Consider the following 16,783-nt stretch of genomic DNA (forward strand, 5'->3'; position numbering starts at 1 on the left):
AATAGAAATTGTTTTAAAGCCTGCAGACAGCAAGGCAGAGGCAGAGGTGGCCAGATGGTAAGATCAACACAAGGTTATCAGTAATGTTGTAAAGGTTAAAAGGCCATCTTCCCCAGAGGGGGAGCAGCTGTTAAAATATTCCCTCCTTGGAAAACATGGCTTGAAAGAAAAGGTGGAGTGATAGGAGAGCTGTGTCCTTAGTGTGCCCAGGCTTCTGCTCTGGCTGGCTCCCAGCACTGCCCCCTCTAAGACCTGGGCATTTCTGGTAGAAGTGGGGGAGGAAATAGCCTCTGGTGGCCTTTCCAGCTCTAACCCACTGTAGTTCTATTCACTCAATATTACCAAGGAAAACACGGCACCCGCTCTCTGCCGGCTCTCTCTGGAATGGACAAAGGAAATTCTGCAGCGTCAGCACATGGATGTGGTGCTAGAACCCAAGACACTCAGAACCACATCCCTACCTTACCCATAAACTTCTTTCTCAGGACTCTTTGGCTGATGGTATTCAGACCAGACCACCATCTGTCCCACCGACAGCTCAAAGGCAACAGGACCCACAAGCTCACCTTCTCGGCTCCAGACATTGGGTACACATGCCCTGGTCTCCCTAGTACATACTGGCCAGGGATCGCCTTGTGAGCCAGCTCCTGACACTTACAATTTCTACCACTAGGGCCTCTCTTAAGTTTACCCCCCATTGATGCTACTCTGTCAGCCTTAGCTTACATGTCAAGCCTTGAGTAGGTCCTGATTTTGTCATTCTATGGACATAAATCTTCTCACTACTCTGGTATCAGAGGAGGCAGAATGCTATCTTTCTGTAACTTCACAGAGTGGGGCTGAGCTGGAGCTTTTAAATGGCAGTAGCAAGAGACCCCTGTGCAGTTCTTATCAGTCTATTAATGAACGAGAATTATAATTCCACCATCTTGGGCTCCAAACTTTCTACACTAGATTACCTAGGACAACGCCCTCATTCACTTGCCTTTTCTTTCTTGTGCCTGTCTGTGAAGTCTGTATGACAGCACCCACCTTACTATTACTATAAATAATCAATTATTAATATGTAAAAGGGTTAAAGGCAAACACGGACCCGTAACGTCAGCTATTGCCCTATTATTATCACTATGGCTCCGTCAATATTTGAGGGTCAATAATCTACTATGCCATTATCTTCCTGGAACCTCACTTCCTTCCACTTCACTCCAAAGGCCAAGTTACTGAAGACACTGAGAGCTCTCCCACTCCCTGTGTATAAATGTGTGTGTGTGAGTGCATGTGTGTGTGAGTGCATGTGTGTGTGAGTGCGTGTGTGTGTGTGTGTGTGTGTGTGTGTGTGTGTGTATAAATGTGTGCACTGTGTGGAGGTCAGAAGACAACCTTGGGTGTCATTCCTTAGGAGCCTCATCTTGTTTTTAACACAGAATCTCTCACTGGCCTGGAACGTGCCAAGAGCCCCAGGGATATGCCCATCTCCACCTCCCCAGCCTCAAGAACAGCAAGAGATACCACAAACACCTGTTTTGTTTTGGTTTAAATGTGAGTTCTAGAGCTCAAACCCATGTCCTCCTGCTCCCATGGCAAGCACCATACAAACTGAGCCATCTACCTAGCCCCCTTTAATTTCTTTTAAACTACAACTGAGTCCTTATAACAACCCCAGGGAGATAAAATATTTAGGATACAAAAGAAACTAGGTCTATGCTCCTGCAGCTCTGGGCTACAGTGGCTGTGGGGGAGGGAGATGAAGCCTGTGTCTGAAGAGCAGAAGGCACCTAGAAACAAGCCACAGCAAAGGGCTCATGGTGCCCTGGTCGGAAGGCAAATCAGCTCCTCACTTGAGCCTTAATTTTCTCTTCTGAGGAACCAAGTCCGTCCTCACGTCTATTTAAAGTTGCTTAAACCTGTGGTTCTAGGAGCCCAGACATCTTCTCACATCAAATCTACTAAGAGCCTGCAACTTTCCACTGGAGTGAGAAGCAACCCTCTCCTGTAGCTGAAGCTCTTGGCCAGCCTCACCTGGCAACACTGAAGTTCAGATTTTAGAAGGCGTTTGTTGAAGAAGGCCCTGCCTTGTCTTTTCTTCTTGTTCTGTAATGCCATTGGTAAGATTTCTGCAAGTCTCTCCCCGGCTCATCTCACTCCCTTAGCACACGGGAATCCTGTCAGAGGTGCTGTCTGGGTAAAAGGACAACTCACAGACTTGCAGAATACCTCAGCTCCGCCCTCCTCGGCTCCGCCCTCCTCGGCTCCGCCCCCCTCGGCTCCGCCCCCCTCGGCTCCGCCCCCCTCGGCTCCGCCCCCCTCGGCTCCGCCCTCCTCGGCTCCGCCCTCCTTACACCCTTGCTCCCTTAGTTTGCCCTTGTTCACATCTGCCCTACTCCCCGAAAGCCTGTTCTCTTCTTCCTACTTCAAGTATCACCTGGGAAGCTTCCCCTGGCCCTGCTGTGGGGTGAGGGTGTGAGACAAGGCAGTCTCAGGAGTGTGAGTGTGGGAAGTCTCAGGGAGTGTGAGTGTGGGCAGACTCAGGGAGTGTGAGTGTGGGCAGACTCGGGAGTGTGAGTGTGGGTAGACTCAGGGAGTGTGAGTGTGGGTAGACTCAGGGAGTGTGAGTGTGGGTAGACTTGGGAGTGTGATGTGGACAGACTCGGGGAGTGTGAGTGTGGGCAGACTCGGGAGTGTGAGTGTGGGCAGACTCGGGGAGTGTGAGTGTGGGTACACTCAGGAGTGTGAGTGTGGGAAGTCTCAGGGAGTGTGAGTGTGGGCAGACTCAGGGAGTGTGAGTGTGGGTAGACTCGGGAGTGTGAGTGTGGGTACACTCAGGAGTGTGAGTGTGGGAAGTCTCAGGGAGTGTGAGTGTGGGCAGACTCAGGGAGTGTGAGTGTGGGCAGACTCAAGGAGTGTGAGTGTGGGAAGTCTCAGGGAGTGTGAGTGTGGGCAGACTCAGGGAGTGTGAGTGTGGGCAGACTCGGGAGTGTGAATGTGGGCAGACTCGGGGAGTGTGAGTGTGGGCACACTCGGGAGTGTGAGTGTGGGCACACTCGGGAGTGTGAGTGTGGGAAGTCTCAGGGAGTGTGAGTGTGGGCAGACTCGGGAAGTGTGAGTGTGGGCAGACTCGGGAGTGTGAGTGTGGGCAGACTCGGGGAGTGTGAGTGTGGACAGACTCAGGGAGTGTGAATGTGGGCAGACTCGGGGAGTGTTGGGCAGGATTTTGAAGATGTCTTACTGAGTCTCTTTATTTACCCACAAAGAAAAGGAAGCCAGTCATCTGCCCACTGTGAGGACTTGTCTATTCCTCAGGTCTCAGCCTCTTAATGAGAAAACAAAGGCAGAGCAGCCACATGGGTAAATGAGATGCTGGGGCAGCCTGCTCGGTCAGTGAATGGTCCCAGCAACTCCCCGTGAAAGAGCTGGGCATGCTCCTGGAGGGGAAAGGGGATTCCAAAGGCAAAGGGCAAAAGGCCTGGAGGCCACAACATGAGTCCAGATGTTAGATGTTCCCAGGGAGACAGATGTGCCCCCAGACTTTGCCCAAGGTTGGGCTCAATGGCTCACTGGTTTGACTCTGTGGCCACTGTCAAAGCTGCTCAGTTGCTATAGACAACTGATCCCTGCAGTGCTGTGCTCACGTGACACAGGGGACAGAGTCTGGCTTCTGCCCTCTAGACCAGGGCTGTCAGTAATGGCAGCTCTGCTGTCGCTGTCTTCTGCCTCGCGCACACTGAGAGCTCAGGTGAGCCTGCTTGGGAGGCTGATTAGCCAAGTTTGATCTTTACAAGGGATCACACTGTGACAAGAAAAGCATACCCAGAGAGTCAGCAGGTGGAATCTGGGCTCCCCCTCAAGTCTTGATTTGCCACCGGAAACAGACAATTCTTATCTAATTTCTCTTTTATGACTTAATGAGCTTTACCTCCCCCCACCTGGGGGAGGGGAGCGGCAGCATTAAACCCAGGGCTTCATGCATGCTAGGCAAAGTCCTCGACCACTGAGCTACATCCCCAGCCTCAGATGATAGCTAACTGCAATGATATATGCAAAAGACTCGGAGTGGTGCCAGCATTTAGCAGTTGCTCAACCACCCTCATGGTCCTTTTGCTCTGTAAAAAGGCACTGTCCTTTACAAAGTCATTTTTATTTCTTATACTAGTTGGCTTCTGAAGTATTTTGCCTCACAGCTCCACTCTGTCTGAGCAGTAAAGTCAACGGGACTGAAGACTTGGCTCAATGTAACCCTAAACTGTCTTCGCGGTCACCCACTTGTCCCTCCAGCCTGACTCCCACATTAAAGCCTGCCTTCCTGTGCACACATCCCCCCTTACACAGAACGCTTGCTCCCATCACTCAGGACCTACCCCTCTCACAGGGATTTCCAAAACGAACCACACCTTCCCCTTCCCTCTCTCTTCTGTTTCTCGTCCCTGTCTACCTTGTGTTCATTCACTCACTCATCCATTCAGTATGTACAAGCAAAGCATGTGCCAGAATCCATCCAAAACTCTTTCTCATTATACATGAGCTCTCCAAGACACCCAACTACCATACTTCTCCACAGTATCCATAATGTCACGTGCCATGTTATCAGGGACCAGTAAACCAAAGGAAGGGAAGATCATACTATTCAGTCAATATTTAAAAAGCATTCGAGGAGCATGTACATATTGCTTAGTTTTATCAAGATAGTGATGTAGGTCACAGACACAAAGACAGATGCCGAGAGGTGCAGACTTCTTCAGAAACCACCTGTCCAAATATCCAACTGCCTAGGGTTACAGTGTCAGCCACTGCTGGGACCAGAGTTCAGCCCTTGCACAGCAGAAGGATTCTAATTTACTCCAATTCTTTATAATTTTTGCCTTGAATTCACTTTGGTTATTAGATTCACTTTCTCAAAGCTCCCACTGACTTCTGTATCTGTAAGTGCAGAGGGTCACAAATGTAGTCTCTGCTACCCTAAACAACTCTAAAAGAACCAGAGAAATATACAAAAATGTCACGGTCACCTTTGTGCTAAAAAGGGCCAGCCTGACAGAATAATTTGGCAAGTACAGGAGCCTTTTCCACAGCCTGGCAGTCTCACCTTGCCATGTCATTTAGCATGACTCCTGCGGAGGGATACAACCATTCCTTCTTCAGGAAAAATAGCAGGAAAACAAAACAATACACCCTCCACTCCCCAAAAAACCCCCACCACCAACAATAAATACATCTTCCAGATGTGGAAGCTTTGGTTATGTTTCTGGCTTGGTGGAGAGGAAAACAGTGCCCAAGCCACCAGGTGAGACAGGAAAGCAAACCAATCCATTCCAGAGCGGAGTGAGCCAGGATCAGGGCCCTGAGCACCACACTGAGCATCAGAGCCAGCAGAAGCTCTGCTTCAGCATTCCCTCTGCCTGGTACACAGCCCAGGCAGGCCCGTGAGAAGCAGCCGCAGCTCCAGTCCGAGCAGCACTCAGTAGACTGCATCCTAACTCCATCACTGGCACGCTGGGGAAGTCCCTGCCTCTCTTGGAGCCTTAGGGCTACTCTGGTAGCAACAGGAGCCAGGAAGTCAGCCAAAGGCTTCGATCAACAGTGTTGAGATAATTGAGTAGCCATCTGGAGAATAATGAAGTTGAATCTACACCTGACATTCTAAACTAGGCTAGATTCCAAACGGATCAACGACTAACATATCAAAAGAAGAAAACAGAAAGCACAGGGCCAGAGAGATGACTCAGTAAAGGATGTGTGTTTGATTCTCAGAGCCCACACAGGGAAAGCAAGGAGAGGAGAGGCATGCTTGTAACCCCAGCTCTGGGGAGGTGGAGAGAGGCAGATCCGTGTGCTCAATGGTCAGCCAGCCTAACCTACTTGACAAGCTCCAGGCTAATGAGAGACCCTGTCTTTAAAGGAAAAAAGTGTCTGGTACTTAGGTAACTCACTGAGGTTGAGTTCTGGACCCCCACACATGTGCCTCCACACATAGCTGTGGAGGACTGCGCCAGCTTAACATCCAGAAGCCATATTGAACTGACTGATAAATTTAATCCTTGCTATCAGAAAAGGTTACATGGCGAAAATCATAAAGGCAAAATAGGCCAAAACACCAAAAGCAAAAACAAAGAAAGAAAAACCCAGGAAATTATATGTGTAATAACGCCATCGAGAAAGGACAGCTGTTCCTTAAGTAGAATACTCATAGTGACCCACTGTCCACTGGTGTGAGAGGGCTATCAGCTTGCCTGAGCTGCTCTATCCAGTGCCCTAGCTGTGGTCATTTCTAAATAGGACTTGACCACTCAAAACCTGGATGCTGGGAACTCCAAGGTGAAAGCTGGCTTTGTGTTTGGTGGAAACTATTTCTCATAGATGGCACCTACTAAATGTCCTCATGTGGGGAAATGGACAAATAAGCTCCCTTGGGCCTCTTTCCTAAGGGCATTAATTTTTTCTTACGGACAGCTGTCATGACCTAGTCACCTCTCAAAGACCCCATCTCCCATATCTGAGTGTTTCCACACTGGGGTTAAATTTCAACATATGACTGTGGGGAATGGGGGAAGCAGGGCCATGCAGACCCTGTATCACAGGGACAGGATACCATGGTAAGAATAACAGTGACTACCCAAGGATGCTTGGGTCCTAACGCCTGCAGCCTGGGAATCTAGGGTTAGATTACAAAGAACTGAATGAACAAATGAAGGGAACTGATGAGCTAACTTTACCACAAAGATTGTGCTAAATTATCCAAGTGGGTCCAACATAACCTTGAGGCCAAATGGGGATAGGGAGGGATGAAAGAGTCAGGTCAGAGGACCACGGAGGACAGAGCTTCCATCAGCCGCTGCTGGCTTTGAAGCCGAGGGGCTATACGTCACTTCTGAACAGGTGGTCCACAGAAGATGGAAAAGGTGACAGACTCACTCTAGAGCTACCAGAAAAGAAAGAAACAAATCACCATCCTGCCTTTAGCCCAGAGACCTATCGAGACTTCTGACTTCAGCCTTAAGACAACGTTGTTTGAAGCCACTAATGCTGTAGTAACTTATTACGACAGCAATGACTAAACCAATGTAGGGATGAAGTAACCCTTCTCCCAGGAGGGAACGTCAGTGGCCTCAACATAGGAAAGGATGCTGAACCCCACTTAAAATAACTAAGATGACGGGAACTAAAAAGGCCAGTGTGTGTGTGTGTGTGTGTGTGTGTGTGTGTGTGTGTGTGTGTGTGTGTCTGTGTATGTCTGTGTGTTGAGACAGGGTCTTGCTATGTAGCCCAGATTATCCTCCAACTAGTGATCTTTGCCTCAGCAGTCTGAGTGCTAGAATAGTATAATAATCTTACAAACCAAACTAATAATAATAGAAAGAAAGACTCGTCTCAAAGCACATTCATATGTATATACAATCTCTTGACCTTTAGCTAAGAGGTCCCTGCAGTTCAGCGGCTAAAGATTAAACTTGTTAATAGACAGTGCTAAAGCAATGTTTTAAAAATGAATTTGAGATGGAGTTTCTGTTCTAAACGTAACAGGCAAAACAAAATTCCACATAAAAAACACAGAAGAAAATGTTCATGACCTTGGAGTGGGTCAACTGTCTTAAACTGGGTACCAATACCTCAAAGCATTGAAGAAGAGATTGATAATCTGGACTTCCCTAGGACATAGAACATCTACTCACCAAAAGATATTATGAAGATGGCAAAGGGTTGAAAGAGGTGTTTGCAGTGCAATTTTCCAATAAATGGTGGACTCTGCAAGCCACCAATCATTAAGGAAAACCAGACAATCCACTGTAAAACAGTGGGCAAAGATTTAACACCTCTGGACTGAAAGAAGCTTCCAAGCAGCCTACCAGCATAGGCAAATGCTTTCCACGTCATTAGCTGCAATATTTTTAACAGAAACATGAATTAAAATCAGTGAGATGCTGTACCATACACTCATCAGAATGGCCTAAGGCCATAAGGCTGACAGTACCTGGGGAGGACATAGAATCAAGAGGGCACTCACAGATTGCTGGTATGAACTGGTGCAACGACTCTAGGAAATGCTTAAACAGTATTGTGTTAGTTACTTTTATATCACAATGAAGAGACACCATGTCCAAGGTAACTTGTAAAATAAAGTATTTAATTTTGGGACCCAGAGTTCCAGAGGGTGAATCTATGGCCATTATGGCAGGTGCATGGCAGCAGAAGCAGCAGCAGCAGGCAGGCAGGCGGCAGGCAGAGCACTACAGCAGTTGTCACTCACCCCTTACATGTTGAGACAACCACAAAGCAGACAGAAAGCTAACTAGAATGGTATGAGATTTTGAAACCTCAAAGCCCACCCAGTGACACACTTCCTCCAACAAGGTCACACCTCCTAATCCTTCCCAAAATGTTCCACTGACTGGGGGCCAAGCATTCAAACATGAGCCTCTGAGGGCCATTCTCATCCAAACACCACAGGTGTCCATTATTAAACATGTGACCTACAGCTCCTCTTTTTAATTACACATGCAGGAGACATCTATGAGATACTCACAGCAGCTTTCCTCATAATCCCTCACAGAAACCAGATGTTCACCAACAGTTCACCAAATAAACACAATGCGGTACAATCACAGAGAGGAATAACAACGAGCAACAACAAAGAGCTGTTGCTGCGTACAGCATGAATAATTCTTAGAGACACGATGTGCTGGTCAGAAGCCAAACAGCAGGAATGTGCTCTTTACATGACGTTCACACTGACAAATCTCATCTTTAGAGACAGAAGAACAGAGGCTCCCCACCAGGGGAGAGTTATCGGCTGGGATGGGGCATGAGGTTGTCTTTTGAGGTGCTGGAAATGTCTTGTATCTTGCCCTAGGTGGTAGTTCTTGGGCACATATCTGTGTGAAAAGCCATTAATCCAAATCCTTAGGATTTAAATGCACTATATATGTTCTATAAATTGTATCAGTGCTGTGACCCAACAAATAATTTAAAAGAAGAATATGTTTGGTTCATGATGTCTGAGGCTTCAGTCATTGTGTCAAGGAGGGCACAATAAAGCAGCTCACATCATGGCAGACAGGAAGCAGCCTGGAGCAGTAACAGGAAGTGGGTCGGGCAAGATCCAGGCCCTGAGAATACATTCAAGCCACCACTTCCTCCAAGCGGGCCTCACCACTCAGACCTCCCAAGAGTCTATTCAAAATTTGAACCCATTGACAGATCAAACCATTCATGAGGTCAGAACCCTCGTGGTCTAATTATCTCTGGAAACACATAGACATTCACGTGGAGGCCCTCTCAGGTAGGTACGATGTCAGTTGCCTTAGTAATCGTTCGTTTACTTCCCAACCTAACCAGGCTGACTACCAAGATTAGTCATCACAAATGTTATATCCATTTGTGTGTGTGTGTGTGTGTGTGTGTGTGTGTGTGTGTGTGTGTAGGTCAGAGGACAACCTCAGTTTTCTGGAGCTCCAAGTCAGTCATGGGGTTGAAATTCAGGTTTTCAGGCTTAGAGGCATGTCTATACCCACTGAGCCATCTTGCCAGTCCATAAATGTGCTTCAAGTTCAGAAGTAATTAGAAGAGCTAAAGAGCGGCTCAGGGGCTAAGAGCACTTGCCTGTTCTTGCAGAGGACCTGGGTTAGATCCCTGGCACCCACAGCGTGGTTAGTGACTTTCTGTAACTCCCTCTTCTGGGCCCCATGAGCACTAGGCAAGCATGTGGTACACAAATATACATTTAGGCAAAACATTCAAATGTATAAAGTAAAAAAAAAAGTCAGGAATAGTGGGCACGCCTTTAACCCCAGCATTCAGGAGGCAGAGGCAGGTGGATCTCTGTAAGTCCAAAAGCCAACCCGATCTACACAGTGAGTTCTAGAACAGCCAGAGCTATGTAGAGACACTGTCTCAAAACAAAATGAAACAAAAAGTAATTAAAAAGCCACCTTGAATAGTTGTTCACCAGTCACATTAGACTGGCAAAAATCCAAATCTTTACAACCCTCTATTAGGCACACTGCAAAAAAATGGGCACTGTTGCATATTATTGATTGGAATGAAAAAATGCTATCATCCTTATGGAGGAGAATTTTGCAGTGTCTTGCAAAATTGAAAACACAATTTCCCTTTTGCATAATAATTTCACTTCTGGAAATTTATCCTATCACTATACTTTCCCACAGTGACATAACAATGTTCATGGCAGTACTGACTCATCACGTAGCTATGAAAATGAAACGGCATCACTAGAGAAGGCATTTATAGCCTGCCTATCACATGCCACAGACGGACACGCAAGCTGGAACATGCTTCAAAGCACTCTGCAAAGCCCGGGGTTCGAAGGTACCGTTGCTAGTGCCATAAAATAAAAGTAAAAAAAGTAATTTTCCTCTATTACACTTTTCTCTATTAAATTCTGACGTGGCCCTGTTTGATGAGTGCCAGGCTAGGGGTAGATGCTTCCCATACATCTAACCAAGGTTCAAGGGTGCAACAGCTGTAAATCACCAGCAAAATGATGCGCAGACTATCATTTCAATTTGGTACAAGAACTGGCTTTGCTTAGAAAAGTAGGGACCGTGCTTCTTCCTGCCAATATACAACCCTTTAACAAAGGCTGTCTGGCAAGCCTGTGCTCCAGAAAGCCATCACCAATAACATCCTCTTCACAGGGTCTGGGTGGAGTGCAGAGAAAGGCCAGCTCTCTCTGCCTGCCTACCTCCTCCTCTGTATGAACACGTGTGCACAGGCCAAAGGCCAACCTCAGCTGTCATTCCCCAGGAGACATCCATGTTGTTGTTTTGCAACAGGGTCTGTCACTGCCCTGGAGCCCACTGAGTAGACAAGACTGGCTGGCCAACAAACCCATGATGTGACAGTTACTCTAGATTGTCTAGATTGGGTTAATTGAGGTGGGAACACTTCACCCTAAAAGGGGGTGGTCCCGTTCCATAGGCTGAGGTCTCAGTCAACAATGATAAGGAGGAAGTGAGCTGAGCGCCAGTATTGGTCAGTCTCCACTTCCTGTGTACAATGTGAGCAGCTGCCTTCTGTTCTAGTTGCCGTGACTTCCTGCCAAGATGGACTGTATCCCTGGAACTGTGAGCCAAAATAAACTCTGTCTTCCTCACGTTGCTCTTGTCAAGTAAGAAGAAGAAAAGTGACTAGAACAAATGGCTAGCCCTTTGCTCACTGAGCTGCTTTCCTAGCAAGGGTCTTCTGAGTACTGTGGCCATGTGACCCTGCTCATTTCTGCCAACAGCAGCCTGTCTACAATGGAAGCTATGGAGGGAAATCCTGGGTGGACAGAAATAAAGAAGACGACAAATGAGCCAGGTGAGTGAGCACCAGCCCAGGCACCTATGATGTGCAGGCACAGAGTAGGAACTCTTCATGCCCATGCCACTCGGGAAGACCACTTCTGGGGTGGGCATCATGGTGGCATGATTACAGATTGGGGATCCGGCTCAGCGGAGCAGGGTAACTGCAGGAGGCAGGAGGTGGAGTGGCCAACTCAGTTACGGCAAGGGACTCCGCTCTCTCCTCAGCTGTCATCTCAGCACCCGCAGGGCTAGATCTAACAGTCCTTCCCAGGCAGGGACTCCCACCACCTGCCATCTTGCCTCACCACAGGGGCCTGGAGGCAAGTATCAGACATACCAAGAAAGACTTAATTGAGAAACTAAGGGAAGGGCTCACCTAAACTGCCAAAAAGAGGAGAAAGAAACCTAGACGCAGATAAAGTCACCTCGTAGAATTCTTTTCTCTGGAGGAAGCTGAAAAGTGGCTGCCAAGAACCCTGCCCTTGGCTGGACAGGCAGAGCCTGGGTCCCTGTTTGGGGAATGGGTAGCAGAATCCTGGCTTGGAACAAATCTGGGTTGGCACTGTCTCAAGGGCTACTGAGATGTCCAGATCCCAGATAGGGTCAGAATTCATCTCACCACGGCCTCTGCAGCTACATGCAGACTTTGTCCGGGACACTGACATCCAGGATAAAGATACCTTTTTCTCTAGCTTGTACAGCTCTCAGTGGGTCCCTGGGTCTCAGGCCCCTTAAAGTCAATTATAATCACTCCCTTCTATGAGGTCATAACAGATAAACGTAACAGCTAACACTGTACCCTTCCTTTTGTGTCCATCAGTATTCTACTAGCAACTGTGTGAGGTCAATAACGTAAGCACCTGTTACTGCTGCAGGCACAGGACGTAGTGGGTGGGAAGAGTAGTCCCAGGCAGGCTGACAGCTTAACCATGTACACTGCTGGGCAACCCGTTTAACCCAGCTAACCCTTGTCCATAAAGTGGGTTAGAACACATATACACTGTGACCTTGGGCTTCCTCCCTAAGACACGGCGTATCCTCCACGCCATCCTTTCCCCTTCTTTGCCTCACTTCCCTAGCCAGGCTGATTGGTCAGCAAACATATGTCAGCTAGTAAGGCTCCTGCTTGTGAGCAAAGTCTGGTTTCTTCTGACTCCATTCCAGTCTCTTCTGGAAGTATTCCAAGTCTATCCCGTGTGGACTCTAGTCCCAGGTAGTGGTGCTGGTTCAGAGCGGACTGGAGGCAGGAGTCTGTGTGATACAGTGGGGCAATGGGGCTGGGGAGCAGGCAGCTGGGGCCAGGGGCTCAAGCTGCTAGGGCTCTTCTCCAGCTTGCCTCTCTCCTGCTGGCCTCCAGCCAGGGTGGACAGGCAGCAGCTTCTCGCTACTTCTGCCTGCAAAGCATGCTCTCTGCAGGGCATCCTTTGGGGACTGTATTACCCCAGAGCACCTGAGTCTTAGCCCCCAAGTGGATGGACATCTGGGAATGCTGTGACCAGGCCTACCTTTCCTGACCCTGGAGCTCTCTGTTTAACACACCGAGCCAGTCCTGGGCACTAAGGACCAAACGAAAATTATGTTTGTGGAGCTGGAGAGGACCTGGGCTCAGTTCCTAGTACCCACATCGGGGGACTCAGGCGATCTGATGCCCTCTGACCTCTGTGGGCACCATTATGCATGTGGTACATATAAACTTATGAAGGTACATATACATACACACAATAAATGAATAAATGATTTAAATTTCCATTTCCCTTTATTATTATTTCATTTACTTTAGTGGGGTAGAACAGGTCTCACAATGTAGCCCTGGTCAGCATGGCAACTGTAACCATGTAATATAACTATGGAAACTAGGTTGACCTCTAACTCAATGATACTGTCACAGCCTCCCACGTGCTGGGATTCCAGGCACGTACCAGTATACCCAGCTTATTTATTGACTTATATGTATATTTTTATTGTGTATGGTACTGGGATCAAACCCCGAGCCTCCTCGTGCGTATGAGGCATGTGCTCCCTCCACCTCTAAGCTCCAAACCAGAACAATGTCTAATTTCAAAGGACTCAAACACTTTTCCAGTCCCCCCCCCCCACACTGACTCTGACAGCCTCACTGAGATAATATGGGACACCTCTTTCCCAAAATATCTTCATTTCCCTCTCCCAACAAAGAAATGCTTCACTAGAACAGTTTTCTACCACTTTCCATACCAAGGTAAATCAGAAACAAAGAAATAGACACAAGAGGCAATTGTGGATTTTATCTTGCCTAACCTGCACCACAGCCCTGCATTCAGGAATTATTACCCCCATTGCACGGGTGAGGAGGGAAACGGAGTTCACACAGAGATGGACTGGTTGGAGTCATGGCTGTCTGCGGGCTGGCTCTGCTCGCTCCAGGTACCAGGCTGTCTCTGTCGGTCAGCTTCCAGCTCTGCTAGCTTGGGCCGTCTCTTGCGGCTGAGTTGTGTGCATCATGTATAGATTACCCTTTTGGCCATGCTGGTCCCAGGGGAAACTGCCTTGCTCCATCCGGTGACAGCAGCAGCGACTGGGCCCCGCCTTCGATTCTCTCGTTAGCTTGTCTTAATTACAGCCAGACCACAGCAGTTCCGGTGTCAACTGCCTGCCCCTGCTGCAAGGCGGAAGACAGGCTGGCTGCTACCTTTTCTAGCTTCGCCTGACTCCAGCTCCTCTGCCTTTCCACGGCTGCTGGCAGCTTTTCTCTGCTGCCCTTGGTTCTCGCACATGACAGTGGGACAAACGCTCAAACCCCTCCAGCCCTGAGAACTGCGTCAGTCTGGCTCAGGTCAAGCATGCTTCCGGCTCTGCTTAGCCAGGTGCTGTGCACAGGCAAGAAAGGGGAGGAGGGCACAGAGTGCTTCCCTTCCAGAAGCCTGGAGTCTGAGGCTAGGACACAGAAACAGAACAAACCACGGGCAAGAGGCAGGCAGAGGCTGGAGGGAAACTTGGTGTTTGGTTTTAAATCTTCTAATTTATAGGTCGAACTAAAGCCTAACAAAGGCAACCCAGGAAACTAATCACATTAAATAACAGCAACTAACATTGCTTAAAAATTTTTTAAACTATTTTTTTAAAAGATTTACTTTCAGTTTTAATTATGTGTGTATGTGTTTGTACAAGTGAGCTCAGTGTCTATGGAGGTCAGAAGAGGGCTTTGTATCACCTGGAGCTGGAGTTACAGGTGGTTGTCATTGCTGGACATGATTGCTGGGGACCAAACTGGGGTTCTCTGCAAGAGCAGCCCATACTCTATCACATTAACACTATGTGCCGGGCTGTTTTAATGACAAGGAAAATGAGGCAGAGAGGGGTTAAATACCTTGTCTGAGTTCCCACTAGTACAGAAGCCTGAACTGAACTCTGGACCCTTGCCACTATACTGCAGTCTATAACGCCCAGTTTCTTAAACTGTGGTGACAACCTCATATGGAGTTGTGAATATGAAAAATCTGGCAGGAGTAAAAGGTTTCTAAACACACGACAATAACAAATTATTTCAAAATCAAATATGTAATGAAGCCAAGGTGTTATTGGTAGCGCTTGCCCACGTTGTATCATGTGACTTCACTGCGGCCTTGATTCTGAACACATGACAAGGCCAGCAAAGCCTGCCTGAAACACCTCAGCTCGGACTCCCTGTGATATAAATTGGTTTTTGCTCCTTTAGAAGCATGATGTCAAAGTACGAGAACAAAGACTTTTTTTGACTTTTTCTCAACGTCCTGCCTCAGCAGCATCAAAGTGGTGTATCTTCAGACTGTGCTACGATATAATGCTTGATTTTGAAAACTGCTATATGAGCTACTGATTTGGATTTCTTTTAAGTCATTACATAGAAGTGGCCAGATGGTTCAGTGAGTAAAAGCCACCGGCCACCAAGCCTAAAGACATGAGTTCTGATCCCTGAAACAAGTGCTATGTGTGCCCCCCCCCCCCACCATTAAGAGAATTTTGGCTTAGGACAGAATGTCCAACAATCTCTGAAATGGTCCTAAACATACTGCTGTCTTGTACTGGGTATTCATGGGAAGTGGTGTTCTCAGCACTGACGACATCCAATATCAAACTTTCAACCAAGAGTTAACTCTCTGTGTAAAAATAAACGCACACCCATCTCATTAGTACACAAGTCTGCTGTTGTCCTTTAATAATACAATTTCATGTATACCAAAAAACTGTTTTTAAAATAAATTTCTTTATGAGGTATTGCCAGTACTTGTCTGGTTTGTATACACTTGTATTCACCTGCACATCTGGATCATGTTGCGTGGAAAGGGGTCATGAGCAGCAAGAGTTTAAGAAGCCCCATTCTGCCATACTGTGCAGTTTCATCAGGGAAAGTAACAGAGAGCTTTCCTGAATGAAAGCCTCCTGGGTGCAGTCATGAAAACCTTGAACTTGCATTATCCAGAGCCAGCTAAAAGCAAGTCTCAATGAACCAGGGCTGTGTCTTGACTGGGAGTCCCTGGTGCTGCTGTACACCAGGCAGCAAGGGCAGGGAGCCAAGCCCTGTGCTTCCAAGGCAGAGCCAGACCAAGAGGAAAGAACTTTCTAGAATGGGTTTACCCAGAGTTCCAGAAGTGTCCAAGTCACTCCCCAGTTTTATGTCTCGCTGTCTACACGTGATGTGCAAGAATATGAATTAGATCTTTCAATGTTATTTTCTGAGGCAGGAGCTAGCTCAGGTGCTTTAAAAGATACTCAATGATATAGTCTGAAATATTCATAAAATGGGCTTCTAATGTCACCAAAAATGTCCCCCAAAATTCTCCCTCCCCCCCCCTCACACATACACACAGAGGACACACAGTCTCACTATATATCCCAGACTGGCTTGGAACTTGTATTTAGCTTCTGGAATGCTGGGGTTACAGATGCACACCACCAAGCCTGGCTCCCCAAAGCCCCAAAGAGTCTTCTCCAATTCTGTTACATGGGTTTCACAATCAACCGTTATCAGTGTAAAAGTTACTTACTAATTACTGCCAAATTGTGCTCTGAGCCGCAAGCAATCTGTAAAAGTAAAGAAAATATACGCTATTAAAAAAACTGAATAGCTATCTCAGCTGGTATGCTTTGTGATCATGGTTATTTTATAATGACATACACATTCATTGTGGCAAATCTTAGAAAGATGTAGAAAGGAGCATCATATACAAAGGTTAAAATTATAATCATAACATTCACAGCTATATAAAAAGTCAGTGTGAAAAAACATTGAATAGAAATGCATCAAGATGTTAAAGCTGCCTTTAGCCAGTTAGACTACCAGTGATTTTTTTCTTTCTACTTTTACTTTTCAAACTTTCTTCTTTTCACTTAAAATTTTAATTAGTTTTATTTCTTTTTTTTTTTTCATTTTATTTTATGTGTATGGGCATTTTGTCTGCATGCATGCCTGTGCACCCTGTGTATGCAGTAACCACAGAGGTCGGAAGGGGGTGGTGGATCCCCTGGCT

The 16,783-nt window shown here is 47.2% G+C and overlaps 1 protein-coding gene across 1 annotated transcript in view; it reads right to left on the reverse strand.

The window, feature by feature from the left end:
* Sergef (secretion regulating guanine nucleotide exchange factor) overlaps positions 1–16,783 on the reverse strand; it is a 214,906-nt gene that overhangs the window by 58,970 nt on the left and 139,153 nt on the right. Inside the window, 1 exon segment of the mRNA XM_059274441.1 lies at positions 16,301–16,337. Within this exon segment, the coding sequence (XP_059130424.1) occupies positions 16,301–16,337 (37 nt within the window).

The sequence above is a fragment of the Peromyscus eremicus genome, chromosome 1 (assembly GCF_949786415.1).
Source record: "Peromyscus eremicus chromosome 1, PerEre_H2_v1, whole genome shotgun sequence".
Taxonomy (NCBI): Eukaryota; Metazoa; Chordata; class Mammalia; order Rodentia; family Cricetidae; genus Peromyscus; species Peromyscus eremicus.